The sequence below is a fragment of the Hippocampus guttulatus genome, chromosome 5, assembly GCF_054856545.1.
Source record: "Hippocampus guttulatus isolate MCC_2025c chromosome 5, RoL_Hgut_1.0, whole genome shotgun sequence".
NCBI classification, from domain to species: domain Eukaryota; kingdom Metazoa; phylum Chordata; class Actinopteri; order Syngnathiformes; family Syngnathidae; genus Hippocampus; species Hippocampus guttulatus.
The window spans coordinates 19,234,692-19,252,177 of NC_141265.1; the positions used below are offsets into that span (position 1 = coordinate 19,234,692).

General features: G+C 46.8%; 1 protein-coding gene across 3 annotated transcripts; it reads right to left on the reverse strand.

The window, feature by feature from the left end:
- Window positions 1-33: 33 nt before the first annotated feature.
- On the reverse strand, window positions 34-17,473 carry camsap1b (calmodulin regulated spectrin-associated protein 1b). 3 transcript variants are annotated; one of them, XM_086111356.1, is made up of 19 exons: window positions 17,079-17,473; window positions 16,239-16,402; window positions 12,345-12,607; window positions 10,485-10,646; window positions 9,575-9,655; window positions 9,331-9,363; window positions 7,646-7,787; window positions 7,316-7,455; window positions 7,114-7,210; window positions 6,893-7,016; window positions 6,408-6,490; window positions 6,240-6,324; window positions 3,703-5,998; window positions 3,290-3,426; window positions 3,000-3,217; window positions 2,248-2,350; window positions 2,057-2,169; window positions 1,861-1,979; window positions 34-1,444 (listed from the first exon to the last, which is right to left on the reverse strand). In XM_086111356.1, exons 2-19 carry the CDS (start codon window positions 16,399-16,401, stop codon window positions 1,148-1,150), a joined length of 4,656 nt encoding a protein of 1,551 aa, XP_085967482.1. In that variant the 5' UTR covers window position 16,402; window positions 17,079-17,473; the 3' UTR covers window positions 34-1,147. The 3 variants fall into 3 exon arrangements, with proteins under 3 accessions (XP_085967482.1, XP_085967481.1, XP_085967483.1); XM_086111355.1 differs by having other exon boundaries at window positions 6,408-6,493; XM_086111357.1 differs by lacking the exon at window positions 9,331-9,363 and having other exon boundaries at window positions 6,408-6,493.
- Window positions 17,474-17,486: the final 13 nt, after the last annotated feature.

Consider the following 17,486-nt stretch of genomic DNA (forward strand, 5'->3'; position numbering starts at 1 on the left):
AACGGACAAAACAAGCCATGAGAAGACTAAAAATAAATAAAATGTGACTTTAATTCAATTTTAAAATCCTCACGTATCAAAATAAATAGATGGCATGACCTCAAAAGGTATAAAAATCAAAAAGCAAGATGAAAATAAAAGGAGACCAGTGTAACACAAATGGCGACCCCATGCCCATACAATCCGTTTCGATAAGACACCAACGACAAATGCTCGCAGTAGTACGAGAGCCCTTGGCCTCTCTAGTGTTTGATACAAAAGTAAAGTGCTGTTGGTGGTTTGCTGTCGGGTGAAGAAGCACTTGTAGAGACAGACGAGAACACGTGGCATTGTCCGTCAAACCTTGGAGGAATGTTCTTTAATGGCGGCGCTCGGTGGTTTACATTGCATGGTGTGTGTGTGTTTGTGTGTGCACCTTTTTGTCTATGTGTGGCCCAATGGAGAGATGACAACAACGCTCTACACATCAGAGATCTGTTGTGATGACAACGCGCACATCAACTCAAAATTGACAGCACGCCACTTAGCAGGAAAAAAACACAACCAAAACAATGCCCCCCCGACCCCCAAAAAAGCATCATGTCTGCACCAAAGATCAGTAATCTCCCTCATTAGACACCCCTTATAAAAAAAAGGGATTTTTAGATAAATAAAAGTAGTTAAAATGACCGCACTGTTCAAGTTTTTTTCTTTGCTATACACACGCACACAACCAGCGGGCATTTTCATAGGCGGTTTGATCGGTTGATGAAGAGTACCACGATGTGTTCAAGGCCAAACAATTCCCCGGATGCTGTTAACAAAACAAAGAAGCAGTTTTTTTTTGTTCTTTAAGTACTTTCTGGGAGGACAGAAGTGGCACCATGATTCCATGAATCAGGAAAGAGTGTATCCAATTAAGTCTCTGTCACCCGCTTCAGTGCTGTGGCGGAGCTGATGAATACGTCGTGTAAATCACGCATGCGCCTGAACGCATCACACAAGGCAAAGAAGCCAATCCAGGCAGCGTTTCTCTTGTTCGGCAAGCAACTCTCCTTGGGAAAACCGTGCACGCCGGCGAGCATTCAATGTGGGAAACAAAGCAAGATGGCGCTAGATGATTTGGGGTGGGGTGGGGGGGGGGGGGTGCTCAGTGCACCCCCGCCTGCTATTTTGCACTTTTCTTGGACACATTACTTCTCTTGGCCTGCCACAGGTGGTTGTGGATGGTCAGAGCATCCACGCTGACCGACACAGTTTTGGCGGGGATGACGGTGAACTGCTTGCGGTCCGAGCTGTACTTGTACAGCTTGTCGATCATCTTCTTGGTGATGCTTTTGGGCCCCGTGCCCGTCAGCTTGTGGATCTCCTCCGTGTCCGGGAAGTAGGAGTAAAGCGCCCGGAACTGGCAGCCGCCATCGCGGAACAGGATCATCATGTGATTGGACTCGCACTTCTCCAGCTCCTGCGGAGGGAGAGATCAGTTAGAATGATTGCGCAACACATACTATGGGTATTGATATTGTGTACATCCAAGGAGGACGTAGTTGAGACTATACTGCGGAGTACTACTGACACATAGGCAAATCATTATTTGTGTCAGATAGAAATGGATTTGTATACAATGATTTGACTTGGCGTTAAATGATGACATTTTATATATTAAACGTACTACAGGTCTCGGTACTTAATGAGGACTCAAAGAGCAAACAGTCGTACTGGTATTAAGTGTCAGTTAAGAATGCTGTGTTATTCGTTGTGTTATGTTATGACGTTGATCAAAGTTTTACGGTGGCAACAGTTTGAACTCGGTACAAATGATACAAATACAACTGACTTGATTGCAAATGGGATTAAAAATGAGAAGGAAATGAACCTGACCTCAAGGATTTGATTCTTCTGCGGCTCGTTGACTTTCCCGGCCAGACAGCAGTGTGAGATGGCGTTATGGATGATTGGCTTGTTGGATTTGGCACTTGGCTCCTTGAAAAGCTTTGGACCTTTTCAAGGCATTTCAGAACAATTCTCAACATATGGGAAATACGAGATAGGAAAAGGATGAATATTATCAACTAACCAGTGTACTCGGCCAGGGATGCGATGGAAGACGCGGTGGAGCCGTTGTCCCAGTCTCTTTCCGCAGCCCGACTGTGGTTACGACTTCCGGGGAACGACTCCACGGAGTCGCAGCTAAAACACACGACAAGAATGAGTGTTGCGCGACGGCACAAGCCGAGGCATATATGTGACTACGGTGCTGCATCTTACCGATGAGAGCCTGCACCCCCAGAGTGGACGCTGTCAGCCTCATTGGTGGCAGCAGAGGCCAGCGACAGACTCGATCCAGACTGGGCCGTGCTCAGGTTGTCAGCTGTGAGAAAAATTGACATTTTAGTTTCGGGAGTGACTTTTGACCCCCGTGGCCCAAAGGTTTAGATATATATTACTCCCATAAAGGGTGTGGTGTTGGGCTTTTCGGGTTCAGGTTCAAGATGAACCTTAAACTGGTCTCTTACTTTTTGCATGCCCTGCCACTCTCCAATAAGCATAATATTGACAACAAAATGTTGAGATAATTTGGGGAGAAAAAAAAAGTTGTTCTCCCCTGTACAAAACATGTATGGAAAGCGTGGTAGTAGTACTGTTGTGCCACGAAAATAAATTGACACTCTGAGGTAATTAACTTTTTTTTTTTTAAACCCCGACGCAGATTCAACTCAAATGTTGTTTGACACTAGGAAATAACTATGTTTAAGAAATGTGTGGAAAGAAAAAAAAAAGAGAGGCAGTGGAAACAACGAGGCTCTGAGCTCAGGTAGAAATATCCAGTTGAGTAGGTTAACATGGCATGCTATAGAAATAGGGTGTGGAAGGGTGCGCGCGTGTGTATTCCTTCGTGCACAATGGGACGTAATGCAGAGGACGCGCCACCAGAGGGCAGTGTCTACGCGTGGTGGTTAATGAGACGCCAAGGGAGAGACAGGTGGAATGTTTTGAGGTGAAACCTGAGCCAGTCTTACGTGTGGAAGAAGAGCACTTGGAGACGTTGTCGCTGGATGACTCCTCCCTGAGGATGGTCTTGGGTCTGTGTTTCTGCTTGGGTTTGGGAGTCTTGGGCTTGACCAGACCTTGCTCCTCCAAGATCTCCTGCTGCTTCCTCCGCAGGTACTCCTGCTTTATCAGCTCCCGCCGCGTCTTCTCATCTTCCTTACGCAGGCGATCCTCCTCAGCTTTCCGCCTGGCGTTGATCAAACGCATATGAGTGGCTGTATCGCGGGCCAAAGCAAACACCGATGCTGAAGAATTTTACCGGGCCTCGTCGCGCTTCAGCTCCGTTTCCGCTTCCAGCTGCTGCTTGCGTAGACGGGCTTCCTCTGCTTTCTTTTGCTGCTTGAGCAAGAATGCCGCTCTCTTCTTGGCAAGCTCATCCTCTGCTTTCTGCTCATCCTGCAGCGTTGCAACAGAACGAGAGCATTAAATTATCAGTACGCCGAGCCGCGATTGGCCGTTACCCGGGCAACCGTTTTCAGTCAACAGCAAAGTCTCGCATTGATAAACACGCGGGTTTATGTCACCCTATTTTAATCTGGTGGTGCTCAGAGAGTCCAGCAATTTGGTATAGTGCTTGGTGTTAAAAGTTTGATAGGCAGCAATGTAACCGCAGGCCACCCTGCAATATAAATACGTGGTCTTATAAAAATCTTTGCTTGTGTAGGCAAATACCTTGAAGAAGAAGCCCATGACTGACTTTTGCTCTCCATCCGCTTCATTTGCGGTGCCGTCAGCAGCCTCCTCATCCTCAAGGTCTTTCAGCTCCGACATATCGACCTCGATCAAGTGAGCTTTGCTGCGCTGCACTTCCTCCGACGGCACGTTCTCTTTCCCCGAGCTGTCTGAGGAGTTGTCTTTGAGGGTGCTGGACAGGCAGTCGTCAAAGGACACTTCAGGAGCAGACAAAGCATTCAGGTCCACCCTGGTGGGTAGTCGCATGTTCACATCGTCGTGAAGCCGAAAAGCGGCGCTGCGTGCCTGGCTCGAGGCCGTTTTGTTGGGGGTTTCTCCCGCCGGAAGGTTTCTGAGGCTTTGCGGGTCAGGATGCTCGTACCTGGGGGACCTGCCCCCAGCCGATTGCCTCGGATGCATTTGCGTCTCCGGCCCACTGTGGGAGGGGGCCGCGGTCCGAGCGGTGTGCCGGCTTTGCTCTTTGCTCACCTTGAGCTCCGCCGGCTTGGATCTGGAGCTTCGGCCTGAGCTCAGTTTGGGGGGTTTCCTCGCGGGGGCGGTGGCGGTGGCGGGGAGGTGTTCCGCCTCGTGTGTAGTGTCCCCGGCTTTAGTGTCACTGTTTTTGTCAGTTGCGAGTGGGTGAGGAGCAGCACCGGCAGGGGACAGTACATTCTGCTTCATCATCATTTCCTGCTGAAGGGACAATTGCATCATCTGCTGCTGGATGCTGCCGATGGCTTCATGCAGCAGCTCGATAGAGCGGTTGCACTCATTGAGGTCCAGCTCTTCTTCTTGGTAGAAGCTGCCATTGTTTCCCTTCTTGTCTGCATCTAAGGCACCTGAGGGCGTAGATCCCTCCAGCTCTTTGTCCCCTCTCAGGGCATCCGCGCACATATCGTCTTTCGATGACGGCGTTACTTTCTGTCTATTGCGCTCATCTTTGGAGGGGTCGGCTTTGAGTGGATTGGGCAAAGTGTCCCCCTTGCCGCCGCCGCCCTTCTTCACTATATGCAGGAAAGCAGCCTTACCCAGCTTTTGTCTCTTCCGGGCTGACAGCACTTCCATCTTCTTCTTTTGATGCTCGATGGCACGACGCTTCTCCTCGAGCTGCATGCGCAGCTGTACAATCTCGGATGCAAGGACGTTGGCACCGCCGCTCCCGTCGCCGGCACGGGGGCAAAGACCCAGGGGTGACGAGGGACTCTGGTCTCTTTTGAGCCTCCAGGAAGACGACAGGGGCCCGCTGCTCTCGGATCCATCTGGAGTGGTCCTCTGTGAGCTGGAGGCACTGGAGCGTAGGTCGTGGTTACTGCCGAAGCGCTGCTGCTGGGCTTTACGCTCAGCAAAAGAGGTCATGCGCACACTTCCGCTGGCCACGCTGCTGGCCTGAGAGTAGGCGCTACGGCATGGGCTGGAGCGACCGCTGCAACCGTTCATGTCTTTGTCCTCGTGCTCCTTGACATTCATGTCCTCCTGAAGTTTGGCGGATTCCTCTTCATCATCCGCATGAAAGCATTTACTTGGCCAAGCGAGGTCTTTTGTCGGGACGGCCTCATCCAAATCCTCATCCTCTTCGTCCAGGTCTTCAAGATCCGGATCAAGGCTCGGGCAAGGCTTTGTCTCTTCCGAATCGGAATGCAGGTAGAAGCCTCCGCCGGGCTCATTCGATGAGGTGTCCACACTGCTGGTGGCAAGGGGTCGGAAACCCGCCTGAGCCTGAAGAGGCTCATCTGATGAGTCGGGCTCGTCAGCCGTGGGAGGAAATGTTTTGTTCAGGCTGAGGGGAGCTTTCTTATGAACTGCAGGAGAAGACCCGTCCCCCCTGCGTGAAAAGCTCCTTCCTGTGGACCGGAGCCCCTCGCCACTCTCCTCTTCCTTGTTCAGGCATACAGACTTCTCTTTAGCTGGTTTCAGCACAGCAGGCATCAGCGGTTCTAGGTAGAAACCATCTGCTGCAGGTTTGGACTTGGTCTCTGCTTCTGCTGCGGCGGACGCTTGGCTCCCATCAGGTTTTTTGGAGATGGAAGCAAACTCCGTCCTGGCCACCGCCACCAGAGATTCTTCTTCGCAATCCGGGTGAACTTTTCCCATGAGGCCGTGACCATTGATTCTGCGCATCTGGGCTAGCGTGGGTTGGTGAAGTGAAGCTTGGTGTTTCGGCGTTACGTTGATGACGTTGGACGCCAGGCTGTCTTTACTTATTGAGCGGGCAAGGCTGACACTGTCGCCGGAAGCAACATCCGCATCGCTGTCAGCAGTCGAGTGGCACATGAAGGGGTTCAGTGTGGACACTGGCCTGAGGAAGGGAAATCCAATACATTTATTCCAATTATTTCTCGAGGCTTCTGACAATTGAATGCACCACTTTTTCTATCTACTACCTACACTACTGTTCTAGTCGTGCGGGTCTATGGTCTATAAATAGCTTCAAGTCAATACATTCAGATTAGGATCAGCAGAGAAATGCAAATTCCAACCAACTGTTACTGGCACATCACACTCAGGAACTGCGCTTGACACTTCTGAATTATTTTTACCTCTGTCTCTTGTCGGGCCAAGCGACAGCAGAACCTCGGGCCTGTCTGTCCATCTGGGTCAAGGAGTTGGAGCGGTTCCTTAGACCTTATCGAAGGGGGAAAATATTGATTTCAAATGTTACAAAGAGGATTCAGACGCTCATCAATTCTGCAACGTGATGCTTTTACCTGCGCCATCATCTCCTTGAGGCTTCTGTTGTCTCTGGCGCAAAGGCAAGAGAGGATGGGAAGGGCTAAAGGGCGGACCTCCTCTACTAAGACACAACAAAAACAAAAGAAAACCGTTTTCTTTTTCATTTTTTGTAGCCGACAATTTCAAATCGTGTTTTTTCTTGAAAAGAAGAAAGTCCAACAATTCCCTAAAAAAAAGTATAAACTCCAAAAGGCAGAGGAGCCTAAGGTACTGAGATGAAACTCTTCACTTTCAATTGTATTTTAGGAGAATCGAGAAAATAAAAAATGAACTAACTTCAGCCATCTGATTCTTGTTCAGAAATATGACTAACATGTCTAATGGAAACGGCACATATTGAGAGTGCAAGTCCGCCAAGAAAACAACCAAAGATTAAAAGAGATCCGGGCAGGTTGAAACACAAACTTCCTCACTCCAGTCACGAAACACGAGTCAATATAATATGGTATGATGAAATCACCTGCTACAGATTTCAGGGCCGCTCTGGTTTTCTGACACGCCGGGACTGGCCTTGAAGCTCCGTTTGGTGGCGTTGGAGATGGGCACTGATGGACGAGAACTCTTTGGCTGGGCAATGGCTCGAGCTACAGGAATGGACATGAAAAAGACTTTCAATGGTAAAGTTAAAGGTGAAGGTTTCAAGATGAACACTTTCCACTTGCATCAAGTGGGCAAACGTACCATCTTTCGACTCTTGCAGATCCCTGGGCAGGACAAATTCTGGTTTGACCGTCTCAAACCACCAGAAGAGTTCAGCAATGAAAACCATCACGTTGTGCTGCAAAGACAAGCCATGATTACTGACGGTGTCTAATTTTTGTGGTTGTCGTTACAAGTTTCATCTTTATATTGTGTAATGAATCAAAAGAGTGGGTCATGCCACCTTGAGCACAGGAGGCGAATAGAGTATGTCTTCTGTTGTCAGATAGAAACTTTTATTCAGATACTCGTTGGCAAACTCTCGGAGCAGATGGATGTTGTACAAGCTATCGGCCATGGAGGGAACTTCCTTCAGGCAAATATCTGATCGGACAGGTACAGAGCAGATCAGATAAGGACTCGACTGAATGGCGCATTGGGAGTTTATGTCATGCTAAATCTTGAGAAAAAAAAAAAAACATGTTGTTAAACACAAATTCTTCAGGGGCGTTGAGAATTTTGACTTCGACAAACTGAACGCAGTGTGTTTCGCAACAGGATGTTATGGGCATACCCTCCAGTTTCATGAGGTCTGGACAGTAGTAGTGGACAACCGTAAGCAGCGCCGCTCCATCACAGACATCTCTCATCAAATCTTCCAGCAGCGGGAAGAAGGGAAGATGGCGGCCAGACGCATGCTCCCGACGATACCGTACCTTTGAACATAAGAGAGCCAAAATCGAATCAGACAAATACTATAACAACACTATCAACGGAAATATGACTACAGGGGCACAGAACAAATCTTTTGCACGGCTGAGCCAGTCAAAAACAGATTTGACTCAAGGATGTTTGATCTTATTTGTTGTCTGAAGCCTTCTGGAGTGAAACATCCCACCAAGGTTCTCCCTTCCAGAGCACAGGGTTTTAGTTGTATTGATAAGGACTGAAATTCCAGGATGCGGTTCAATGAAAAGGCCCTGTGGCATCAGTTGAGGGAGAACCCTGAAGAGGGCTGTTTGCTGATGGTGGGATGGAGGTGCTAACGCAGTGAACAACAGGGAGCCAGAAGCCTATGCGGCAGGGTGGCAAGTGATGGAGCCCAATCAAAGGGGGCAAGAAAAAGAAAATAGCATAATGGGGGCAGATGGGTGATCACAAGCCCACGTACGCAAAACGAGTGCACAATTTCAAGATGTAAAATCCCCATTTTGAATCTGTATACATGATTGGGCATACGTCTCTCTACTTTAATGCTTCTCCTAAATGTGGTACGTTCAGCGAGACCGCACTTGGAGGATATTGGATACAAAGAGCAGAAACAAGGAATTAGTGTCCGTAGACATCAAGGAAACAATCGACGTCAAAAGGCATGAAATATCATTGATACAACAGCAAAATATTTGTTCCAATACGAAAGTAAATACCGATCTATTCACTGCCATTACGTATTTACAGCACAGACAAAGGCAACGGACCAACCAGCTTTTACAAAATACACAGCAGCCCAATCCGACTGCTTTATGTTGTAAATAGATGCATGTGGACACGCTCAGCGGTAAGACAAAAAGATACCACACCCGGTGACACACTAAAGGAGATCATTTTGTTAAAAAGGGTAACATCTTCAAAATCACTTTGCTATTTGTTTGTGTTTAATCTCATCATCCGCCGTGACTGCGTGAGGCTAAACTTAATTGATATCCCCGACTGCCGCGGTCAAAACCATTAGGAGAACGGCGTTTCGCTTCAAGGCACGGCCATCGACGAACCCGAGGCTCAAACAGTCTTGTAATTCTTTACAGGCAGTTTATCAATCATGCCCATGCCGAGCAAAGGTGTGTCAGAACCGTTTGAGTTATGATCAGACGAGTGTGTGAGCAGAAAAGCGAGAGGCGATGACAGAGCAGGTCAGCGTGAAGGGCGAACTGCAAAGAAAAGGAAACGTGCCAGCAATGACTTTCATCTGACTCTATTGAAGCAAATACAAAAGAACAAAAACCAACAGGGTTAGCTTATCACACACTGTGTACTTAAAATAATGTCATAGAAATTTGTGCCAAAATGTGATTTAGAATTTAAAAAAAAAAAAGCAAGGATAGGGTTTCAACGGCTTGACATCCCCTCGGCTAAAAGAGGCATAGAATGAGTTCGAACAAGCCTCGGTGAGGTGCGCGCACACATCAACACAAAACTATGCGTGCGTGGAGGAGAGGGAGGGTGTGTGAAGGGGTGGGGTGGGGGTGGCTTCCAACTTACAGGGACAAGCTTCCAATACCATTTGGAGGGAGACTATCCAGTTTTGCAAGGATAAGAGAGGGAAAGGAAGTACAGATGGGGAGAACAGGAGCAGAGATATTAATTGGTCAAAGGTATTAGACAAAGGACTGGCGCTGCATCCAATTTGAACAGAGAAACACAGATAAGGGGACAGAGCAACACGCAATAATATAGTCAAGGAGCGAGACAAAGAGCAACGCCTCTTTACGAGACCTTGTTTTACCTTTTGGTGACTGGGGGATTCCAGAAGGTGGTGCTTGACTTTGTGTTCCTTTTCGGTAATTTCCCTCATTTTGGTGTTGACCTGCAGACATTGTAAAGCGGCGATGTCAACGTACCTCCCAAAAACAAGAGAAAGAGTTTGCGCATGTGTCCGATTTGACTCATTCCACACAAGACAAACGGTTGATGTACTAATGGTGTCGTCAGTGTATGATTTGCTACATATAAAGATGAAAGGCGAAAAATTCAATTGACAGATTTTCTGGATTTCCTACAGGTAAACAAGTTTTTGACCACAGTATTGTCACTTTTTTTTGGTCTTTTTTTTTTAAAGTTATATAAAATAACTGACCTGTTTTGTCAGCCAATGCTTGATGCAAACAGATTTGCTGTTACAATAAAATATTTTTCAAACATAGCTTCAGTCACGATCAATTTTTACATCATAGAAAACTACGGTCTGGCAATTGAGGTGACCGTACATCAGCAAATATGGTCACGCTGTACAGCCCCAAAAAAGGGCGCGACCTTTTTTTGTGCGTTTGTCCGACCGGCTGAAAAAGCAGGTCACACCAGTGCTACCAGTCCAAATGTTAGTCAAGCCCTGCATTATTCACTCATGCGAGCGCTTCAGCTGCACTTATTTTGATGGTTTGAATTTGGTGATTAAATTATATGACTGTTAATTGAACATCTTAATATAATAATGGGGTTGCTGTGGTTGGAGTGTAATATATGATTTCAGAAAAAGCAAGACGTAAAAAAAAAAAAATCCATAAAATACAGGCAAATGTTTTTTGCGCAGATGTTGCCATGACACCGCTCAAAACGTAACCATCTCTGCTTCAATCGGAACCGGGAAAACCCCCGGTTGACGTGTGCCTTCTTGTGTTACACTGACTGGTTTCTACCTTATTGATCCAGAAAACCATGGCATCCTCCAAGTCAAAGGGAAGCTCCTTGGAGGGGTTGAAGGTAGAGAAACGCTCCACAGAGGTGACCACTTTCTCAATGCTGATCATCTCCACTGTGTAGGCCATCATCAGGGCATCAATCATGGGGATGTGGGCACTCTGGAAGAGGACAGCATGATAATTCTGCGTCGTGTCAAACACGCGCAGTGAAGACAAGCAGATGGCTTACAAGTATCTGCTGTGGCACTAAAACGCTGATGGGGGATACTGTGCGCAGGAGAAGCTCACGGTGTCTTTCGGGTTTTCGATGAACATGCTTTGTCAAGTCAGCAAAGCCCGACATGTGGGACAAGCGCTATCCTGCCCAGGATTTTCCATCCCCTCGCTGGGCTTTGTGTGGATTATGACATCATGCCGCAAGCGGAAAAAGCAGACTCATACTGGTCTCCATAGTAACAAACAGGAAGGAAGAGCGCTGAAAGCAACTCAGCCGGTGGTCAATGGACATTCTGTCCAATGATGAATTCCAGTGCGTTAAGACCAAAATCATGGAGCCACCGCAATCTTGTTCTGAGACGCAAGCTCAGTTTCAAGTTAAACTAAGCTCATTTCAAAACAAATCATCCCATACAAAAGAAGGCTGACTGAACTACAGTAATTTGTTTCAGGCTCAAAACAAGCTGCCAAAAATCAAACAAAAAAAACCCCAACATAATTGGGCAAGCAATTTTAAGTAACAGCTTAAACTCCTGTCATATAAAGTTGAAACAGTTAAGGAATATGAAACCAGTAACTAAAAAAAGGTCAAGAAAATAAAAACAAGAGTGCCAATTTATAAGACTAAAACGAAGAGTTGAAATCTCCTTCGCTTTCAACTTTGTCAATGAATGTTAAAAGTGCTTTCAGGGTTCATTTTAAATCTCCGTATTTATTTCAGTAAAACCGTACAGTTGTACTGAAGAAGGAAGGTCAAACAGTCCTTTGTGTGTGAAAGTGAAGTAATCGTGTTGAAAGCAAAATGGAGCGTTCAACTCGGCTGCATTCATCAAGGAGGCTGTTGATTCACTCTGAGCTGTAGTTTGTGGTCTAAATACGAAGAACGTGACATCATCTTTGGGAAATGGAGCTGCCGCTCTTGGATAACACTCCTCCAGGAAGCAGTATTCTGCCGAGTACTCCACTGGCGTTGAAACAAAAGTGCTATCTGCAAATCTGCTTTCTATAGTTTTTAACATTCCTCGTAAATGTGCACTCGGGCGGCATGGTGGATGACATGCTCAGCACATCCGCCTCACGGTGGAGAGGTCTTGGGTTCGATTGCGGCTCTGGCCTTCCTGTGTGGAGTTTGCTGTTCTCCCCGTGCCCAGGTGGGTTTTCTCCGGGTACTCCGGTTTCCTCCCACATTCCAAAAACATGCATGGCACGTGAATGGAGCACTCGAAATTGCCCCTCGGCGTAAATGTGAGCGTGAATAATTGTTCGTCTACGTGTGCCCTGCGGTTGGCTGGCAACCGGTTCAGGGTGCCCCCCACCTACTGCTAGATGACTGCCGGGGTAGGCTCGGGCTTGCCCGCGACCCTTCGATGCTAAGCGGTTCAGCTAATGGATATATGCATGAATTGCGCAAATTGTCCTGCAGCATTCAGACACTCCTAAGGTTGCATTTGACTGCCGTCTTGAATGGCATTCCGAACCCGTTACAGTAAAATTCCTCTCAGTCACTTAATTGTGATGATAAGAACAACCTCAATAATCTTGGCAGCCATCTTTAGCTACTCGTAAAGGTTAAATGTAATTTCAAGGCGTGCACACATTTGCAAGCGCCTCGTGGCCAACTCTTTCCGGAGTACGACTCACCATTTTAATGGGCATACCAGCCAGGTCCTCCTCCGTGACGGCCGTGTCGTCGCTCTCCACGACGTAAATGCCCTTCCTGTCCAGAGACTGGATGACGGAGTGGTGCGACTGGAGGGACGCGGCCTGCTCCGTCTTGAGGATGAGGGCGCAGACGCGACAGTAAAGCTCGCAGGACAGCAGCAGGCGGATGACGGGTGGCTTGATGTGTTCCTGGTCGTACTGGTCTGTGTAGAAGGGATCCCTCAGGTCCTCGGGGATATGGTCTGAAATTACAAGCAGGTACAGGAACGCAGCAGGAAGCTAGGTGGCCTTTTTGAGTCATATTTGTTCACACCCCACTTCAGTTTACTCTGAGCAACATTTACAAGTGCAAGTTGCAACCCAAGAGACGTGGTTTGAGGTTTGCTGTGGAGCCGAACAAATGCACGCATGCACTCACGCAAGCCTCAAGTGATTCCATTTGTGTGGATGTGAAGTCACACCAAATCCAGACATTGCAACCTTATAAGGAGCCGGTACAAAGCACTGGACCTCAGTGTGCCAAAACCAAATGGTTGTACTCAAAATAGCTTTGAAAAACTTTTACAAAATCGCGTTTTACAACGCAACAGCGGCTTGAGAAATAACCTTGTTCCACTCAATCAGATTTTACACCAAGTGTGTCCTTTCATTCGAAAAACACTGGCGGAGTGTGCGCGAAGTGTTCTTTTCTGACGGGATGAAGGAGGGCGGCCGTCAGCAGTGTCACTTTCACAAAAACAAGGCAGGCGGCTTCTTCCCGCAGCTCGCCAAAAGCACTTTGGTTCAGGGAGGATGATCCAGACCGATGTAAGAAAAGGGAAGACTAAATACAGAATGTCCACGGAAATGAGAATCCATCCAGATGTGGCCAAGATTCTCCTTAGGAATATCAGACAACTGTGCATCTTTTTTTCATTTAAACAATTGATAGATTCATACTGCTGAATCTGAGCATCACATTCTTTTGCTAATGCAACCCAGGAATCAATATGAGCTTGTGCTTGGAAGTACTGGGTCTCCCTCCTCACAAGTGAAATGGAGATTTAATACCGTACAACTGTTTCAGGTTCTTGATTTATAAATCAATATAGATGGCCTGAATCTGCTCCAGCACCGCATTTTGTTCCTTGTTGAGTGTGCGCCTTGCTCACCAATGGGGAGTAAAATCCAGACAGACATCCGTATGTACACGAGGAGGACACCACTGCTCAGGACTGATATTTGTTTCTCGCAGAGGATTAAAAAAAAAATATATATATCTGCCCGTGAACAGGCACAGGTCGATTACCAGTTTGATGGTTTAGCAAGTTTTTAAAAAGTCACGGTTTCAATAACCGCGAGCAGTGGCTGGGACCGGAAATGAGCTGTTTTTTTTGTTGTTGTTGTTTTTTTAAATTGAGGGAAATTCTAAGCAGAGCACAATATGATTGCCTGCTTGCTGAGTTGTGTAAAACAGCCGCCTCTTTCAAGTGAATTGCCTCCAATTAACATTTCTCCACAGGTGACTATTGTTTTTTTGGTGTGTCTACTTTTGCTGAAAGGTTTATGACACCACAATACATTCATCGGCCCATGTAGTGTTTCACATTGTGTGTTAGCGTGAAGCTAACAGACTTTATAGTTAGGCAAAGTGATGTGGTTGTTTTAAAGACATAATGTGTCATTATTTGTTTTGTTCAGCTGGACCGTAAAGTTCAACTGCAAGCGGTTGAGTTTGTCGCCATTATCTTACGCCTGTGATTCTGAGAAAGTTTGTAGCTCTATAAACACTGAAAGTGTGTGATTGTGTGCGCGATAACAAAGGAGTCTAGACAGGAAAGTGTTCACGTTTGACTTAATTCCGCAGACGATGACACCGCGTGGCAGCTGCACCCTCCTCTTTCTGATGCCATTAGGACAGCGCTGGACTTAAAGTGTAGCCACTTACGGGGACGGGGGTGAGCACGAGATGAGCTACATGAGAGTTAGCCGAGCGTATTAAGAAGCACAAGCAGAGTACAAGCAACAAGGCTTGGAGTGTGACAGGTGCACACTGTGCCTGACGCCGTGTCTGGCCGTCTGCCACTCAGGCTTGGGGAGCAGCTGTGGCAGCCTGAGGGGGCCAGGCAGTCAACATGAGTACACAAACAAATACGAGTGGCACAGTGTTTGTTCTTGAATGCCACGCGACCTCCAGAATCATCAGGCATTAGTATTTGCGTGCCCTCCCCCAAAAAAGCACTTTTGCTGAATGTGATGCTGCTCAGCTGTGTCAAGAAAAAAAAAAAAAAACGGGCAAGTAATGATGACTAATGACATTAACAAAACGTCACATGAGCCACCAGTGCGTAGATATTCAGTTCCCAAAGGAGACTAGCATCCCGTTGGGTCAATTAAGCTCCAAGGGGAAGGCTTTTGTGCTCTATTTGAGCAAAATCCCCGTGTGCATCGTTAGCCATGGCCCACCCTGAAACGATGTTAATTGACGGATAGATGAACAGATGGGATGCCTTACTTTTCATCTGTTGTTTGCCTTCGACAGTCCGAATGAGTTCGTTTCTCAACTTGGTCCAACGGCCTGCTGGTTTGGAACCAAAATTCCTTGCCATGAACCACAAGTGATTGCTTTCGTCTTCTATTTGTTGCAAGATTGTAAGCAGGAACGTTCGGCAGGCCCCTCGCTCGCTCCCCATCTTTAACGCTGGCCTTAAATTTCATTTTTATTCTTCGGCGTGTGACTCAGCATGAGACTTGATTTTATTTGGACTGTTTTTGTGCTTTCCACTGTCTTCATTAATAATTTATTGTTGTATGAATTCTTTTTGCTTCACGTATAGCACTTTGTATACAGCGGCTGTGGTTTTAAAGTGCTCTATAAATACGGCTGAGTTGAGTTGACCATTTTGTGTTCGCTAAGCTAAATATGGCTATCCTTGTTTGTTTGTCTCATCATCAGCCAATCAGAAAATCCCACAGATAAGAATGTGTTGTTGCTATGGGACAAGATGTAAAGAGCATTCATACAGGTGTGCATGAAGACACCGAGTGGGACGAAAGGGAAAGTATTCCTGGAGTGGAACAACGGCTACACAGGGCGATTTAATCATGCGACTTTGCTCGCTGCTGTTGATTGAAAACTCTGCCAAGCAGTCAAGAAATTTAGTTGGTTAGTGGTATGTGTTATGTCAGAAGCGGCTCAGGAAAAGTAGGCCAACTCGTTCCTATAATAGGTTTATTTTCCATTATTGTTGGAATCTAAGTGATATAATAATAGGCAAGCGGCTCTACACTGCCCCTTGCCACTCTGTCAGAGCAAAGAGCCACTCTGTTGAGGCAGCAAATGCGGTGTATTGACGTTTTGTGTTAATGGGACAAACAGGACGGTGGAGCAGCTCAATTACGTCGGACAAAAGTCCAACTGTTATGTAATCCGTAACCCGATTTAGAAGAAATTCCGCTGGCCAGGTTACAAGTATGAAAATGGTACTGCCAGCCAGGCATTGGATGTTAAAGAGGTACAGTATTCAGTGTTGGCTGGAGCGCAGAAATACTTCCTGCCTTTAGACTCTAGCTGTCAATGTTTCACCAGCAAAGCTCAACATATTCTGCTGACTTTGAGTGTCTTGAGAAGAGGGTTTCTACTGGTCCAACACCAAAGCACCAGAACAAAAATGTATGGCATTGGACTGAACAGCTGTCAGACCTCATTTCCAAGGCTAACGTGACACTTCTACACGTGAACGTTGTGAAAATCATCTTCGGCATTTGTTCTATTTAAATACAGTTTTAAGCCTGTGAGGACAGACTGATATTTCGCCGGTGAGAAATGCAAGCCACAACACAATCTACATGCCAATTAGAGTTTGTTGAATGGAAGCAAACGGAAACACTCACCAATGCCGTAGGCTTTAGCAAATAGCCACCGCAGGTTGGCAGCTATTTTGGCTCTGGCAGAGTCATACATCTCCATGGGGACGACATCCATGGTGCCTTCTGCAGATCCAGTCAAGTCCACCTTCCTTCTTGTACTGTCCCCGGCACCCAAATCAACATCCATCCTTTGGGAGTAAAACGATGATATTAGCTATGCAGGACATACATCATGATGCAAGTACTAGTGTTTTAATTGTATTTAAATGTAAATGTTCTAACTGAGCATAATGTTACAGCCATTCAACTACATTCTAACAGTGGTTATGATGGTGATCCTAGAGGGCCAGAGTATTTATTACGATTATTATTATTTAGATGGCAGGCCAAGTTGTGGCAAAAGAACAAGAAACAGTGTAAAGTCTCAAGAAACTCTCCAAATCTACCTGTAAAAAGGGAGGACAGTAGAACAAATCATTGGAAACGGTGTGAAGCAGTGCAAAGTTTCTTTAGGCACACTGGCCCAAATTTAAGATCACGCCAGAGTCCCACAATCGTCTAACAAAGTTCCATTACCTGTAGCGCAAACACAACCCAGTGTGAATGTTACCGTGAACGGCCCAATGCTAGCTTGACGGGCAGGCTGTCATTGCCACCGAATCAATTCACCTTTGCTTATAAGCATTTGTATTTCACGGTGAATTCTGAAATGTGGATGTGGATCTATCTATTTACCGACGACACAGCAATTAGCTAGCAACCCAATTGGCTAAACGGGCATGCATGCAAATGCACGGCCAGCTAACCAAGCTAGCTACGTTAGCGTGCACTTCAGTATATTACAAAAAGGTAGCTTTATTTTACCTTCAAATATGTAACTCCAAGTCACCCTACGATCCAAACGGGGTTAATAATCAACCAAGAACCCGCCTTGCTTTCCAGTGGACCGCTGCGTGGAAAAGCCCCCGCCGCCTGCAGCACATCGTAGCCGCCAGCTAATGGTGCTAACAGGGGAGGCGAGTCAGAATGGTCTCCCAGCAACAACACCCCAGTCGCGGCCTTACTGACAGCGACCCCACGGTAAAAATGTACGATGAAAAACAACCGCAAAGCGGGTCAAACAGAGGCGCGACCAACAACGGGCCCCGGGTGCTCAAAATCTGCGATGTGAAAGACGACGGCGCATAAATTGAACACCGGGGCAAGGAATAACACAAGCAGTGAACCAGCAGGGCGTTCGCGCTCCGCCAGCGGAAAAAAAAAAAGTTATCA